At 38.5% G+C, this 17,260-nt stretch overlaps 1 protein-coding gene and 1 long non-coding RNA gene across 3 annotated transcripts in view; one reads left to right on the top strand and one right to left on the bottom strand.

The window, feature by feature from the left end:
* The window catches only part of LOC138174398 (uncharacterized), a 115,986-nt gene that overhangs the window by 23,406 nt on the left and 75,320 nt on the right, over positions 1-17,260 (bottom strand). The window lies entirely within an intron of this gene.
* Positions 1-17,260, top strand: part of LOC138174397 (phospholipid scramblase 1-like) — a 57,937-nt gene that overhangs the window by 35,350 nt on the left and 5,327 nt on the right. For both annotated transcript variants that reach the window (XM_069104710.1, XM_069104709.1), the window contains 4 exons: positions 2,259-2,434; positions 8,654-8,696; positions 11,939-12,159; positions 14,353-14,514. In XM_069104710.1, coding sequence (XP_068960811.1) covers positions 2,259-2,434; positions 8,654-8,696; positions 11,939-12,159; positions 14,353-14,514 — 602 coding nt within the window. The remainder of the gene's footprint in view (positions 1-2,258; positions 2,435-8,653; positions 8,697-11,938; positions 12,160-14,352; positions 14,515-17,260) is intronic.

Raw genomic sequence — 17,260 nt, 5'->3', positions numbered from 1 at the left:
TGTCTAATATGACAAAAAAAAAGAATGATAAATGTTGGAGGGGATGTGGAAAAAATGGGACATGAATGCACTCTTGTTGATGTGAACTGACCCAACCATTCTGGAGAACAATTAGGGACAATGCCCAAAGGGCTGCAAAACTCTGCATATCCTTTGATTGAGCAATACCACTTTTAGGTCTCCCAAACAGATAAAAAAAAAAGCTGGGGGGGGATCTATTTGTACAAAAATATTTATAACAGCTCTTTTGTGGTGGTTAGGAATTGGAAATTGAAAGGATGCTCATCAATAAGGGAATGGCTAAAGAAACTGTTGTATACAATCGAATTGGGATATTCTTTTGCTATAAGAAATGACAATCAGGATGATTTCAGAAAAACTTGGAATGACTTTCATGAGCTAATGCAAACTTAAGTAAGTGGACCCAGGAGAATATTGTACACAGTAATGGCAATATTGTCCAATGAAGAACTGTGATTGACTTGGCTGTTTTCAGCAATACTGTGACCTAAGACAATTCCAAAAGAGTTATGATGAAAAATACTAGAGAAGGAACTGATGTTTGAATACTGATTGAAGCATACATCTTTTTTTCCTTCCTTCCTTCCTCCCTCCCTCCCTCCCTCCCTCCCTCCCTCCCTTCCTTCCTCTTTCTTTCTTTCTTTCTTTCTTTCTTTCTTTCTTTCTTTCTTTCTTTCTTTCTTTCTTTCTTTCTTCCTTCCTTCCTTCCTTCCTTTCTTTCTTTTTCTCTTTCTTTCTTTCTTTCTTTCTTTCTTTCTTTCTTTCTTTCTTTCTTTCTTTCTTTCTTTCTTTCTTTCTTTCTTTCTTTCTTTCTTCTTTTCTTCTTTTCTTTCTCCCTCCCTTCTTTATTTTGTTTTTTTTTAATTCAAGTCTTCTTGCACAAAGTGATTAATATTGAATTGTTTTACATGATTGTACATGTGTAACCTATATTGGATTGCTCAGTGTCTTGGGGCAGGGGTGGGGGGAGGAGAGGGAACAAGGGAAAGAAATTATAACTCAAACCTTAAAAAATGAATGATAACATATGTATCATTTTGGGAAATAAAATATTTAAAAATAAAGTTAAAAATACATGGAAGGGAATACACAAGAAGGGCAGTGTTTGCATTACTGAGATAAACTTTATACAAATGCCCCCAAAAGTTTTAATGTAGTTTTACGTTTTAAGTGCTTAAACTATACTAAAACTTTAGGGACATCTTCTGTTCAAACTTTGTATGAGAGATTCATAGTGTCACATATTCTGCAACAGAGGAACTACAGATGTGTTATGCATTGACTGTTTTCCTGATTGCTGCACCCTCTGCTTCTATAGGACAATTGTCACCTTTCTCTTCTAGCCTCCTCCTTGAGAATCCTAAAAGTCCTGTTGTTGACCATGTGCAAAAAAATCGACACCCTTCTTTTTTAATATTATTTTTCCAATTATATATAATGACAATTTTTAGCCTTCATTTTTACCAAATTTGAGTTCCAAATTTTTCTTCCTCCCCCTTTTTTGGAAAAAAAAGAACTGTAAGCAATTTGATATAGGTTATATATGTGTAAGCAGGTAAAACATATTTCCATTCTAGTCATAATTGTAAAAGAAACAGACCAAAAGGGGAAAAAAACTATGAAAAAATAGTATGCTTTGATCTGTATTCAGAGTCTATAAGTTCTTTCTCTGGATGTGGATAACATTTTCCATCATAAGTCCTTTATACTTATCTTGGATCATTGCATTGCTGAGAAGCATCAAGTCATTTATACTCAATCATCATACAGTGTTGCTGTTACTATGTACAGTATTCTCCTGGCTCTGCTTATTTCATTTTATCCACACTCTTCTTGTCTGAATGCTCATCTCATGGTGGTTACTTCTTTTCCAAGCCTGTAAAGAGCTGCAAATCCTAGGTGGTTTTGTGGTTGGCAGACACTTTGGCGGGGACTGTCACATTGGCTTTTGCTGACACATTTATTCCCCTTCTTTGATTTTTATTAAAGTGGGTAGCTTTCTGGGGGAGGAGAAGTAGATACATTTGTCTAGTAAGGTGATATGAAAGGAAAAGATATCCATAAATTTGAAATTTGTAATTAATACATTTGAAAAAATTCAGACTATATTAACTCTTACAAAATTGAATTATTTCAGCATGTACTTCTCTAAGATGTCAGCATTGTCTCAAACTTGTTATTATGTTATAATACACAGTGCACAAAATAATAAACCTCATCATTCTTTCTTACTCAAGACCCTCCACAACAGATTGGCTATCCAGCCCCTCTGCCTATTGGCTTTCCTACCTACTTATCCTACCTACCTGCTGATTTTTCTAATCAGCCTCAGCCTGGTACATCTCAGGGGGCACAATGGGCTCCAGCACCAGCACCAGTGAATTGTCCGCCTGGACTGGAATACTTAACTCAGGTACTGACTTGCCCCCCTCCCCCTTCTAATTTGGGTATTGAGATGAATGCATGATCTGAACTCTCTGTGAGCATTCCCACAACCTTTGTGGATCACAGCCATTGATTAGCTCTGATTTTGTGAAATTCTTTTCAATGCCTATGTTAATCTACCATGGAAGATACAGCTTATTTCATTATTTATCTTTGTAATCCAAGTGCCCAGGACAGTGTTCTTACACAGAGTTGGTATTTAATAAATATCTGTGAAAGGATTTGAAGAACAGCTAGATGGCCAGTTGATAGAGTCATAGGCCTAGAGAATTAGGAAGATATGAGTTCAAATCCAGCGTCAGACACTAGCTATGTGACCCTAGGCAAGTCACTTAATTTTTTTTTTTTTAATTTTAATCCACTGAAGAATGAAATGGAAAACCACTCCAGTATCTTTGCCAAGGAAAATTCCCTGGGTGGTATGGTACATGGGATTACAAAGAATCAGACCCAATTGGACAACAATGGAACAATTAATTGATTGACAGTCAATCCACAATGACAGGCCTCTCTAGTTCCCTTTAATAATTAGGGCTAGATATCAACATAGCTATTGATATTTCTGTTTGTTATCCCTTCCTCTTGGGTAAGTTATGTAGTAAGAATGAGGGAGGTGCATTCCATAATGTAAGGTAATATGCCATATAAAGTGAACCAACAAATACTAGCTTTTGAATTTTCTTTCTTTGTTCAGTTGTTCCAATTATGCCTTACTCTTCCAGACTCCATTTAGCATTTTCTTGGATCCAGCTCATTTTAGAACTGAGGAAACTGAGGCAAACAGTGACTTTGTTTTAAGTTAGCTTATTTAAGAAGGTTTTGTATGCTTTCTGTGACATTTTCTATAGTTATCAATGAGCATTTTATTACTTTTAATTCTATAAATATTTGTTGAATTGGATCTGTCAAACACCTACCATGATAGGAGCGAGGGATAGAAAATTGAAGAACAGAAAGAATCTTTTCTCTCAAGGAGCTAACAATCTAATGTGTGTTAGAGTGGGATGGGAGGAATATGATATAAGTGAGAGCTGGGTTCAAATTCCATGAACTTTATAATCCTAGGCAAGTCACCTGACCTTTCTGGGATCAGGTAAATGAGTCAAAATTGTTTGGAACTGAGACTAAACTGGAGATAGGGATATCAATAAGGATTCTGTATTTTAATAGAGTAGGGAATAGATAGGAACATTAACTATATTGGCTATGATAAGAGTAGAGAGAAGAGGGTGAATAGAAATGATATTACAAGGATAGAAATTATAAGCCAAGGGTAGGGAACCTGTGGCCCCAAGGCCACATGTGGCCATCTAGGTCCTCAAAAGTGGCCCTTTGAATCCAAACTGCAGAACAGATCCCCTTAATAAAAGTATTTGTTCTGTAGCACTTGGACTCAGTCAAAAGGCCACACTCAAGGACCTAGAAGGTCACATGTGGCCTCAAGGCCACAAGTTCCTCACCTCTGTTATAGGCCTTCACAACCTGATGGGATCTTTGTTATCTTTCACCTTCTTTTCCCATTCCCCAAAGATGGCTCTCTAAGCCTGACTAGCAAGAAGCATTATTGATAGAACCAGATAGGCTTAAGGGTTAAATTTCATGGAATGAATGTGTTGGAGATTTCTTGACTTGAAAGAACTGGCAAACAGACATATGGCTAGTAGACATACAAAACATGCATTTGGAGACTGTAGCAGCAAGCACCCCAAGTGTCCTCAGGGTTTGCTGCCAACACAGGTTCTTAGATCTGCTTTGATAAAGGAAAGCAACTCAAAATGCTTACTTTAATCAGTCAAACATGTATCGTTTACCTAGTTCAGGGGAAAAAGGTCAGCACCCTGAACTTCAGAATACACAGACAGAATTATCAAGTCAGAGAAACAGATCAAGTAGACAGATTTCCAAACTGTCCAACTATTACATCCATACCAAATCAACATCTGGGTTTTTCAAAGCCTAGGTGGGTCTCTCAACAACGGCTTCCCAGAATCCAGATCAAATCACAGAACATTTCTCAAAGTGAGCCCCAAAACAAAGCTACACATCAGGGCCTATATAGCCTTCTCCTGGCTCAGAGAATGTAACAACCTTATTGACCCACTGGCCAATCAAGAAGTATCTACTGAAAAACAAGCCTCCCACCCCAGGCTCTAGGTGCACTTTAGCCTAGGGGCAGGGAAGTTCTTACAAATTTACATTCCCATTACATTCGGCCCCAAGATCTTTCATGCCCATAGCATAGTCAATTTACTTTTGAATAGTCAAATTTGTACAAGGAGTACAAAGCATAGTGCCTGTATTTGTTCCAGGATCCATGGCCATTTAGATTGAGATTGTAAGGCCAAGGATCCTGGAGGAGTGGAATGTAATAGTAATGGAATATAAAGATGCCCCTGTATTGGCTTCGTTTTTTGGTGTTAAAACCCAGAGCTTGTTAATCCCACTTGTGGGATGGACTTGTTGATGTGAAAAGAGAGGGCTGGACTGGGAGGAGCTGGTGACATAGATTTGGAGAGACACAAGAGAGAGGCAGAAGAACTTTTTGGAAGCAGCACCTTTGGAAGGAGAGAGAGAGACTGAGAGGATTGCTGAGAGCCACTTTGAATTGCCCAGGACTTTGAGAGCTGCCACCCAGAGCTGCCAAGGACTGAGGAGCCATGGCTGTTATGCTGGTACTTTGTCTGTTCTGATGTTGTTTTGCCAGATTTGTCCACTGGTGAAGGACAGTCCTGTTATTGCAGAAGTTTTGGAACCTTGCTGTTGGTTCAGAGCTCCTAAGACTGTTCTGCAGACAGAGAGTGAATACTGTCCACTGGTGAAGGACGGTGCTGTCGTTGCAGAATTCTTGGAACCTTGCTGTTGGTTCCGAAGCCCTGAAGAAAGATTCTCTTGTTGTATGTTTACAGAAATCCTGGAAGAGGGTTTTGCTAATGTTTTCAGGGGCCCTAGGACTGTTCTGCAGACAGAGAATGAATTAATGAAGAGACTGGCAATGTGTCTTGTGGCCTTGCTAAGCCTTGTCTCCCCAGGAACAAAGATTGCTGAGAACTTGCCTCAAGTCAAGATGATGAAAAGACCTCCATTTGGGTATTAAGTGCTGTGCTTAAACTTGATGTAACTCTGGGGTAGATTCAATTGTGATCCAGGGGTGGGGAACTTTTGACCTTTTTGTGTTCTATGATTGAACAAATGAATGTACTTTACTTATGATTGGAAACTAATCTCCATTTGAGAAGAGGGGCTTTGTGATGGACTAAATGAAGGTACAGCCTAGGGGTTGAGTAGGAACTTTGTAATTGATTAAATGAATGTAATGTGGGGGGGGGAAGTACTTGATTAAATCAGGTAGTACTTGGAGATTATTGAATCACACTTAGTAAATGCTGTATTTTGAATGATGTTCTATTCTGATCTTCTCTGTTCTTAATTTTTCACTGAATAAAATGGAGACACATATGCTGGTATTTTGAACCTTGGGCAGTTGCCTTTGCTTGGCATTGCATTACAGAGACACAGGACTACAATGGAGTAAGTTTGGAGTGCAGATACACATTTGGTAGTCGTTTCCATGGCAGGCATGGGAGAGGATTAGGTCATCAAAGAACAGCATGCAAAAGGAGGAAAAACGAGAGGCCCTATAGCAAAGCCTTGGAGATCATCTAAGAAGAGCAGTCAGAGAGGAGGAGCCTGATGAAATTTGTTTCACTTAACACTGAAGATACAAGAAATATTCTAATGGTATATGAATTTGTGCTGTCTATGATGGGAAGGATTGGTATGGTATTTTTATGCTTAGGCGAAAACTTAGAATAGAGTTCAAATTTCAGATAAAACAAGTGCTAGAGTGAAGTTGATTTTAGTAAAATGTAAAGCTTTAGAGTTTTCATGGAACTGTTTAATTTTTGTCTTCATATCCCAAGCACTTGTGACCTGCACATAGTAGGTGTCTAATAAATATTTGTTCATGTAAAATGAATTAATATTTTGTGAAATAGCGAATATATTTATTTTGAACCAGTGGTACATATTTTAATCATTTTAGCTGGAGGGTAGTTGCAAAGAGGTCAGTGTAGGCTTAATTTCAGGGGGGAAAACAAAACAGAACTTGGAAGTGATTAAAGATGCCCAGAAGTGGAATAGGCTTCCCAGAATGGTAGTGAGCTCCCATTTGTTGTGGGTCTTCAGACAAAAGCCGAATGACTAGTTCAATTCATCAAGGACCTTTAAGCATCTGTCATGGATCACCACATATGGCACCATGAATACAAAAACACCAACAAAATATTGCCTCCTATCCCTCTTTGCAGAGGAGCTTGCTTCATACTTGGAAGACCACTCATCTCATATTACAGACAAGATTCTTGTTCAGGTATAGAGAGTTTGGATCACATATTCTCTAAAGTTTGTGGGATCATTTTCCTCCCTAAATTTAGGGTGTGAAGAATTATTAGAGCAGTACAGCCCTTACATACACTTACCCTAAACTATGACGCAAAAATGAATTACAGTTGCATTTTGGAAATGTAAATTTTCCTCTTTCTAAATACTTTCCAATCTATTTTATTTTATTTTGCCTTTTTGGAAGGCAATTGGGGTTAAGTAACTTGCACAAGGCTACATGGCTAGTTTTTTGTTTGTTTTTGGTGTGTGTGTGTGTGTGTGTGTGTGTTGTGTCTGAGGCTGGAACTGAAGTCGAGTCCTCCTGACTCCTGGGCCAGTGTTCTACTCACTGTGTCACCTAGCCACCCTTTCCAATAAATTTTAATGGATTTCCACTGAAAGTAATTTTCTATGCTAAAGATTGACCATAGTAGCCCTGGATGAAAATAAGCAAAGTTCCTTAGGGAATTTGGTTTTAGTTTTAATTTTTTCTCACAATTTAGTAAGAACTTAAAAATTAGGGAGGCCAGGTGGCTCAGCGAGTAAGAGCACCGGCTCCAGTGTCGGGATGACCTGGATCAAATCCGGGCTCAGATACTCAGCACCACACCCAGAAATAATAACTGGCCATGTAACCTTGAGCAAGTTACTTAACCCCAATTGCTTTAAAAAAAAAAAAGAACTTAAAAATTCTGGCTTTTGATTAATTTCATACTCAACTTTCTTAATAAACATCTATGAAATAAACATTTGATAAATATCTATTGAATGCCTACTCTGTGCTATCATAAGTGCTGGAGATGTAAAGAAAGGCAAAAGAGTCTCTGCTCTAAAGGAGTTCTCGGTCTAATAGGGGAAACAGCATGTAAACAACTGTACAGAGAAACTATACGTAAGATAAATTGGAAAGAGTCAACAGAAAGAAGACACTAAAATGAAGGGGAATTAGGGAAACTAGTGCTAGCAACACAGATGTTATCAAATAGATATATTGTGTTTTTCAGTCTTTTCAGTCATGTTCAACACTCAGCGATCCCATTTGCAGTATTCTTGTCAAACATACTGGAGTGGTTTTTCCATTTCCTTCTCCAGCTCATTTTACAGATTAGAAAACTGAGGCAAACAGTTAAGTGACTTGCCCAGGGTCACACAGCTATTAAGGGTGTGAGCCCAGATTTGAACTCAGGTCTTCCAGACTCTAGGCTTGGTGCTTTATCCACTGCATCATCTAGCTGTCCTATGAATTTTAAAATAATGTAATTTTTCATGACAGATTTGTGAACTTATAGTATTTGTGAGTGTTAGAGATTTTAAGCTTTATTTGATGGGGTAATATGTAATCACTAGGCACTGTGTATAGTGGATAGGGAATTGACCCTAGAACCAGGAAGATGCAGGTTCAAGTCCCAACTCTGCTACAAACTGATTGTAACTCAGGGGGTGGCTATGTGGTGCAGTGAATAGAGCACCAGCCCTGGAGTCAGAAGGACCTGAGTTCAAATCTGGATTCTGACACTTAACACTTACTAGCCATGTGACTTTGGGCAAGTCACTTAACCCCAATTGCCCTGCCCTCCCCACTCCAAAAAAAAAAAAAACTGACTGCAACCCTAAGCAAGTCATTTAACCTCTAATTGTTCTAATCAACTCTCTTAAGAATAAGTTGCAAAGAAGGTACTTACTGGTCTGTATTTGTAGAGAATTTCCTCATCTGGCAGTTCCTTACCTCAATGAAATTATCCAAAAAATTCTCTTACCTACCCCTAATAAATAATCATTAACTATATTTTTTGTTTCAATCATATAGATAGACCAATTATTGATCCAACAGCAAATTGAAATTCTGGAAGGTATGTATCTACTATATCACCTTATTGTATTTTAATTAACTTCTATCTAAAAAGTATATTCTTGCTTCAATTGGGCAAATATATCATGTTGAAGGGAAGATAACACTAGATATACTTCTCCTGGGCTGTGTTTCTCAATAATTGGATCATTAATTGTGGACATACCCCAAGACTCTCTTGGTCAATAGCATTTATGAAGACCTGCTATGTGTCAAGTACTATTTTAGATACTGAGTATACAAAGTCTCCCCCCCATCTGCTTCCTGGATGGTGTAGTTTCCTTCAAAGTTCAGCTACAGGGGGCAGCTAGGTGGCGCAGTGAGTAAAGCGCTGGCCCCAGAGTCAAGAGGACCCGAGTTTGGTTTTGGCCCCAGACACTTAACACCCACACAAAAAAACTAGCCGTGTAACCTTGGGCAAGTTACTTAACCCCAATTGCCCTCCAAAAGGCAAAAAAAAATTCAGCTACAGGACTATCTTTGGCATGCAGCTTTCCCTGATCCCTCAGCTGTTAGTGTTTTCCCCCAGTCCCTACAAATCACCTTATATCTAAGTTGGACATACCTATTCACATACAATTTGTCCTCACTAGCAGACTGCCGGTTCTTCAATGGCAGGAATGTTTCATCTTTATCTTTGTATGCCTAATGCTTGGCACATCATCAGAACTTAATAAGTGATTGTTGATTGACCGATCGATTGACGGAAGTGTTGAAATTTACACTATGAATAAATTGGGAATTGGATAATAAACCACTTACGTAAAATAGAGAAAAATCAAGTTATATTAAATCAACAGGAATTTATTATGTACCTACTATATGCCAGATGCTGTATAACTGATGACTATATACCATTTAAAGTATTAGATTTAAACTATTTTAAAGTGTTTAGGTTTAAATTTATTTATTTTTATAAACTATGTCCTACTTAGGATAGTGAAAAGAACATTAGATTAGCAGTTAGCTTGATGGATGATTCTCTGCAACTCCCCTCAACCTCCATTTTCCAGTTTTTTCATCACTTTAATGCCAAATTCTCTTTCTCATTTGACCATGACATCTGCTTGGATTACTGTCTTCTCACTCTCTGGTCCTCCTTATTTCCACATTTCTGGTGTCATTTGATTGCCTCTACTTCCTCCTTAACTACTTCTTTTTTTTTTAAGCAATTGGGGTTAAGTAACTTGCTCAAGGTTACACGGCCAGGTGTTTCTGGGTGGGTGCTAAGTGTCTGAGCCTGGATTCGATCCCCAGGTCATCCCGACACTGGAGCCGGTGCTCTAACTGGCTGTGCTACCTGGCCGCCCCCTTAACTACTTCTTAAACTCTTAAAACAGCACCCAGATTTCAAATGTAACTCTTTCAAGTCTCTTAAATGATAGAATGGATGACCAGTTCTCAGTCTTCATACTACTTAAGAGCTCTTTGTTTTTTTACATGATCAATCACTCCCCAACTTCTGCAAATCTCTCCTCCCTTGGCTTCCCTGACACTTTTATATACTAGTTCTTTTTACCTGTTTGGTCATGCCTGGGGCTCTTCAGTCTCCTTTGTCCATCACCTGTACTCTAACTATAGGTGTTCTGGGAACTTTTGTATCTTTTCACATTTTCTTGATGAACTCATCATTTGCCATGATTCCAACTATTTCCCTGCAGATGACAACTAAAACCATAATCTGCATTAATCTTTCTCCTGAACTCCTGTTCCTCATTGCCAACTGCATGCTGAACTTCTCTGCCATGTTTCAATAGTGTCTCTAATTCAATAGGTCTATAATGGAACTTTGTTTCTACCAAGCCATTTTCCAGATTTGTTTGGAGGTCACCATCATAATTCCATCACTGAAGTTCACACTTTTCGAATAATTCTTTATCAGGATAAAAGATCCACCTTCACAATTTGATCAGTTGCTGAGTCTTATGGATTGGTTTACCACTCAGTTGACCACCACCCTAATTCAGGCTCTCATCTCCTTTTACCACTATGATTAGTGGTAAGATCATGTCTTATCACTATGAGGACACTGTTACAGTAGCTTCTATATTGGCCTCTCAGATTGCACTCTCTCCTCTCTCCAAATTATTTTTTTCACAGCTGATAGAGTAATTTCCCCATATAATGTCTGATCATGTCACTCAGATGCTCAAAAACCTTCAGTATCTCTACAATGTCTCCCAGATGACAACTCTCTCATCTGTCATTTAAATTCCTCCATGTACTGGTTCCAACCTACCTTTCTGCAATTTTTTTATATTATTACCTATGATATCTACATTGAAAATTAATATCATAAGGTAATAGACTTAAACCTGAAAAGGACATTTGAGATTGTCCCATCCCTTCTCATTAGAGATGAGGAAATTGAGTCCCACAGCAATTAAAGTACTTATATAAGGTCACATGACTAGCACATAAGAGACATTTAATAAATAATTGATCAATGAATGGATGACTAATAGAGGATTTAGACCTAAGTCTTCTGATTCACATTTTTCCATTCTATGGCATTGTAGTATTCTTTTTTTCCTGCACCATTGTATTATTTTTTCCCCTATATCATGAATTTTCATTCTACACAATTATAGTTCTCTTAGATTCTGTTATCCTGAATGAAGAGCCCACATTTGTTTTCACAAAGAAGCACAGAGGTAGGGGTGCAATTTCAAAATCAGAAAAAAACTGGATTCAAAGTCTCATCTCTCTCACACACAAAGGCTGGGTAACTTTGAGCAAGTCTCTAAACCTCTCAGTACCACTAGACAGCTCTGTAAGATTCAGCTTGCAAAACCAGTGCTGATTTACATTGACAGAGATCGTTTACTTGTTAGAGCTTATTATACCAATGGAATCATAGCTTCAGTCTGAAGGGAGAAAAACAGTTCTCTTTTATGCTTTGGAAATGATAAAAATAATTTTTTCCAGGCTTTGATCCAAAATAAGAACAATTGAACTTCTACTCTTAAACTGAAATTTATGGAACTATAAGAAAGCAGTACTGAATCTTAGAACTGAAAGCGTCTTTGAGATGATGTGGTGCAATCTATCAACCTATAGAATGCAACTTTGTTTTACAGATAACTGAGTCCCAAAGAGGATAGACAATTTGCCCCATGTCGCTCATCAGGGCAGAATTAATAATTAGAAATTATATAGCATATTTATGCTAAAATTGTTTTCCCAGTAGTGGTCTTGTTAGTGCTGACTACCATATCTTCCTCTCTTTCTTTTCATTTTTAGTATTCACAGGTTTTGAAACCAACAACAAATATGTGATTACCAACAGCTTTGGACAGAGAGTTTACTTTGCAGTAGAGGAAAATGATTGTTGTACTCGAAACTGTTGTGGAAACTTAAGACCCTTTATTCTAAAGATTTTGGACAATGCAGGCCGGGAAGTGATAACAGTTGAAAGACCTTTGAGATGTACTTCCTGTTTTTACCCCTGCTGCCTCCAAAAGGTCAGTGAGCATCTTTTTTTTGTACAAGTCACTTGGTCATGATGCTGCCTCAGAATTAGTGGACAGTGATGTATCCCATTTGAAACCATCCCATACATGGATGATTAAAGTCTATATTTACACTGGGAGTGGGGTAAGATGGGCATGGCACATGATAACTGTTTGCAATGGAGGGCTATTTTATGAAAGAAGTATCAGACTTGTTTTTGACCCCAGAGGGTACAGCTAAGGAATAAGTGGAAATTCTAACTACATAATTATTTGCATGTCATCTCCCCCATTAGAACCTGAACTCTTTGAAGGAAGGAGTCATGTTTTTGCCTTTGTTTGTATACCCTAGTGCTTAGTACAGTCCCTGGCACATAGTAAAAGCTTGATAAATCCCTGTTGACTTGAAATTGCAGAGAAGCAAACTGGCTTGGTGTAATTAAAACAACTTGCTCACCATTAGATATTGAAAAGCCAAATGGACAACCTTGTAATTTAACATTCAAGATCTTTAAGCAAACACTGGATGACCACTTACATAGAGAGATTATAGTATATATAACCCTTATATTCAAGGATAGAATAGTAATAGATGATATCTAAGAATGCTTCCATCTAAGACTGTTGAAAAAAGACTATTAAAAATAAGTGGTAGGGGTGGCTAGGTGGCACGGTGAGTAAAGCGCTGTCCCAGGAGTCAGGAGGACCCGAGCTCGGTTCTGGCCTCAGACACTTTAACACCCACACACACCCATACACACCCACCCACCCACCCACCCACACACACACACACACACACAAAACTAGCCGTGTAACCTTGGGCAAAGTTACTTAACCCCAATTGCCCCCCAAAAAGCAAAAAAAAAGGGGGGTAGGATCACAGAGAGAGCTACAGTATACTTCACTACAACCTTTAAGTTAGAATTAGACTGACAAGACCAACACCCTGCCGCCACCCCCCCCCCCCGCCAAAAAAAAAGTCAATCTCTTTGCCTGATTTCCATTAAGTTTTCTTTCCAGCAAGCCCCCTCTAAAATGCAAATAGCCCATAGGGAGGATCATATAAACCAATATCAGCTAACAAACAATTAGCAGACAATTGATAGCCAACTGCTAAATAGACACTTGAAATATAGGGAAGGCATTTGAAGAAAGGGATGCCCAAGAGAGAAGAAAGACACTAATAAGGACATTGCCTATTTCTCATTTTTGCCTAGGGTCAGCCATGATTGTGTCACTTATAATTTCCCTAATCTTGAGATTAGGACTAGACTCATAGAAGCTGCCTTAGAAAGGACTTCAAAAAAATCTAGTCTAACATCTCTAAAAAAGAATTGATTAGAACAGGGTCAAAACAAATCCTGGATACGTGTCATCAAAAGTTTCTTTTTAGAGTCAACATTGCGATATTAACAGTCATTCTACTTTCCAAATCCACTTATCCATTCTATCATCTGTCCCATATTTGATCCCAAAGATGGCATGAAAAACTCTCAAAGGATTTACTGATATCCAGGACAGTTATACCTTGAACTTTCCTTTTCCATCAAATAAGAAACATTGTTGGAAGGGGATATGATGTTAATTTTATAAGTAAAAAGATATTGGTGACACTCCAACCTACCAAAGGAATGGGAGGAAAGGAGAGGACAGAGAGTAAGAGTTGAGTGAACACATGGATAAAAGCAGCTAGTCTCCATGAATAAAAGATGTTTGTTAGACTTGATGTGATACAGCTGGATGTGCTTTTGATAGGTCATCTTTCTTTTCTGACCTCACTTTCTCTTCTAGAGGAATATACTTACCAAGCTAGCTACCTTTATGTAGTAAGCCTGTTAAAGGTCACTTAGTAGGACAATGAACAAAGTTCTCAAAATAGTTTACTTTTTTGTCTTTTTTTTTCTTTTTTGGTAATAGTATGCTACAATTAGATAACTAATCCCTGAACTGAGTTGCCTAAGCCTTTCCAATCTATTTCTTGATTAACAATAGTTATATGGAGTAATGGAAATATCAGAGCAGAATTCAAGTCTAAAAAGTTGGAGAGAATTATTTGAGACATTCATCCTACCATTGCGTGAACATGCAAGATGTTTTTAGATGATTCCCTGAAGACTTCCCTTCCTCTTTTAATTAGCTTATTTTAAAAATTGAGGTAGTTGATGTCATTTTACTGTGACTTTTCTATCTCTTTTTCTTTTGCAGTTGGAAGTACAGTCTCCTCCTGGTGTGCCAATAGGTTACATCATCCAAAATTGGCACCCCTTTCTGCCGAAGTTTACAGTTCTCAATGAGCACCAGCAGGAGGTGCTGAAAATCGGCGGCCCATGTGTTGTGTGCAGGTGTTGCACAGACATTGACTTTAATGTAAGTTACACTGAAAGTAGCATTTCTCAGTTTCTATACTCAAGACAAGAACTAAAAAAAAAACCACAAAATTTAAAGTGCCACTCATTTTGAAAAAAGTTGTTTTAGCTGCTGGCACACTTTAAAAAATAAGTTATATTTCTAACTTGATGTCTTTGTTCCAATGGGGGGGGGCGATATTACTGGAGCATTGTTGTTTTTTTTTTTAATATGTGATTTTTGTGGCAGAAAGGTTGTTCAGTGGATAGAGCACTGGTTCTGGAGTCAGAAGGATCTGAGTTCAAATTTCACCTCTCATATTTACTAGCTGTATGACCCAGCAAGTCACCTAAATTGCCTCCCCCAAACAAAAAGTGTGATTTTGTAAAGCTGTATCTGGTGGTATATCACAGAAGCATCAAGTGTTTGAGATGGCAAGGACTTGAAAATCTTTAGATCCCAGTTCCTTAGAAAGATCTTGGAGATGAGGAAAGCAAGATCTAGAGAAATAAAAGAATTTGCCCAATTCTGTAGCTAATAAGCAACAGAGCAGGGACTTAAACTGAAATCTTTGGTTCCAAGTCCAACCAGATCTCTCTCTTTTTACCATTACATCCTCCCAAATTATACTGATGCTAAGATTAAAAATTATTTACTTTCGTCTCTTAGAAACAGTTTTAATTGATCTAGAAAAGGGATTTAAAATAAATATGTGATTATAGGTGTTAACAATTTGTTTATTTAGTTCTGACTAGAATCAAGAACTAGGCTCTTTATAATCTGAAAGGTTAAAATATAGAGAAGAGGTGTGGGATGGGGTAGTAGCTAGCCCATATAACTGAATACAAGTAAATAAACCAACTAAATGATTTATGATGTTCGTAGATGAGGTGCACTCAATGTTGGAGGAAATGTGACATTACTATCAATTATAGAACTAAAGTAAGAAAGGATCATGGAGGTGCCTGTATCAGCAATGCCATATTCACAATGCCTATGGAGATTACAGATATGCTGATATAATTATCCATCACAAAATACATCATGCTTGCCATATGGGGGAATAAACTAGAAAATTTATTAAGATACCAAAAGACTGAGTCCCAAAACCAGAAAGTGAAAGCCATCAGAGTAGTTATGACATTGGCATAGGTAGATAAAGTAGAAAGCACCCACATTTTCAAGCCTTTAAAACAGAACAGGCTACCTCAGGCAAAGGTCCTCCTCTCCCCACTCACAGCAACCACCCAGCGTCCGGGAAGCGCGCTCCCAGCAGCTCCGGCCCCTGGCAGTCCTCAGCAGGAGTCCTTAGCAGAAAGGGCTCAAAAAGGGCTTTGCGCTGCCGCTGCTGCTGCTGCTGCCATTGCCACCACCGCCAGCCACCGCAGGAACGCTAGCTTGGCTTCCGCTTCCTCTTGCTCCGCCCCTTCCTGCTATGTCAGCAAGTCCAATGGGGCATGGAAGATCTTTAAATCCCATAACCCTTACAGTGCCCTAGAACAATGCCTTCATTTTACAAATGAGTAAACTGAGATCCACAGGGGTTAAGAGACTTTCCAAAGTTATGCAGACAGAAGGTGGCAGAGGTCGGCTTTGAATGTGGGTCCTCTAATTCCAAATCCATTGGTCTTTCCACTTTCCTCTGCTGCTTCTTCTGTGATTAATTATGAGATTCAGCAAGAGAAAATGGTGCTTTTGTCATTGCAAAAGCAAAGCTTTGAATAGAATTAAACTGAGACAGGCCTAACCATACTGGTTTTAGTTTTGTTAGCTAGAGCAGACAATGGATTATCTAGTCTCTGCCATTTGCCTAAATGTTTTTACTACCTCTTTTAATCTATATGGTAATCTCTTCTCATTTTTACTTGCTAGTTTTGCCTCTCCCTAAGGATATTAGTTCAGCATTTTCTGTGTTTCTCACACAAGCAGAAGTTAAACATTGATCAAAATGGAAAGATTTAAATTAATTTTCCCTCCTCTCCCCTTGGACTCTGATCTCCCTGAATCTTTTCACATGATTTGTTTTCTTCCTGCTATGTTTCCTCCCCATACTTTTTGTTTTTGTTTTGAAGGGGGGAAGGTAGGTCAATTGGTGTTAAGTGACTTGCCCAGGGTCACAAGGCCAGTAAGTGTTAAGTGTCAGATTTGAACTCAGGTCCTCCTAAGTTCAGGGCTGTTGCTCTATTCACTGCACCACCTAACTGCCCTGGATTTGAACTCAGGTCCTCCTGACTCCAGGGCTGGTGCTGTATTCACTGCCACCTAACCACCTGCTCCCTATACTTTTTCTGATGGCTAATAATTTTGAATCTAAGACAAATAGTGCAAGATCTTCTCCTCACCTCAGAATTTGATAAAATTTCCACCCACATATTTTCAAACAATGGTAGTGTCAATCCAATATATCTGTACTACATAGTTCTTTTTTTTTTTTTTTTTTGCTTTTTGGAAGGGCAGGTGGGGTTAAGTGACTTGGCCAAGGTCACATGGCTAGTAAGTGTTAAGTGTCTGAGGCCATATTTGAACTCAGGTCCTTCTGACTTCAGGGTCAGCATTTTATTCACTGTGCCACCTAGCCAACCCTTACATAGTCCATTTAAAAATAATTAAAAATCCTATAGGGCATTCTGCATGTCCTACTATGATTCTAGCAGGTATGAGCCAATGTGACTTCCCAGTGCTAAAGCCACAGGGGACTTACCAGTTGCAGAGCACGTTTGAGTGTGAGTTAGATAGCAAGCCTAGAGACTACACTGAAACCTACAGT

Source organism: Petaurus breviceps, unplaced genomic scaffold (genome assembly GCF_028583685.1).
Source record: "Petaurus breviceps papuanus isolate PSGF00001 unplaced genomic scaffold, PetGlider_PUasm1.0 688, whole genome shotgun sequence".
Classification (NCBI taxonomy): domain Eukaryota; kingdom Metazoa; phylum Chordata; class Mammalia; order Diprotodontia; family Petauridae; genus Petaurus; species Petaurus breviceps.
Note: the sequence above shows the minus strand (reverse complement) of the source record. Positions and strands in the feature narration are given on the sequence as shown.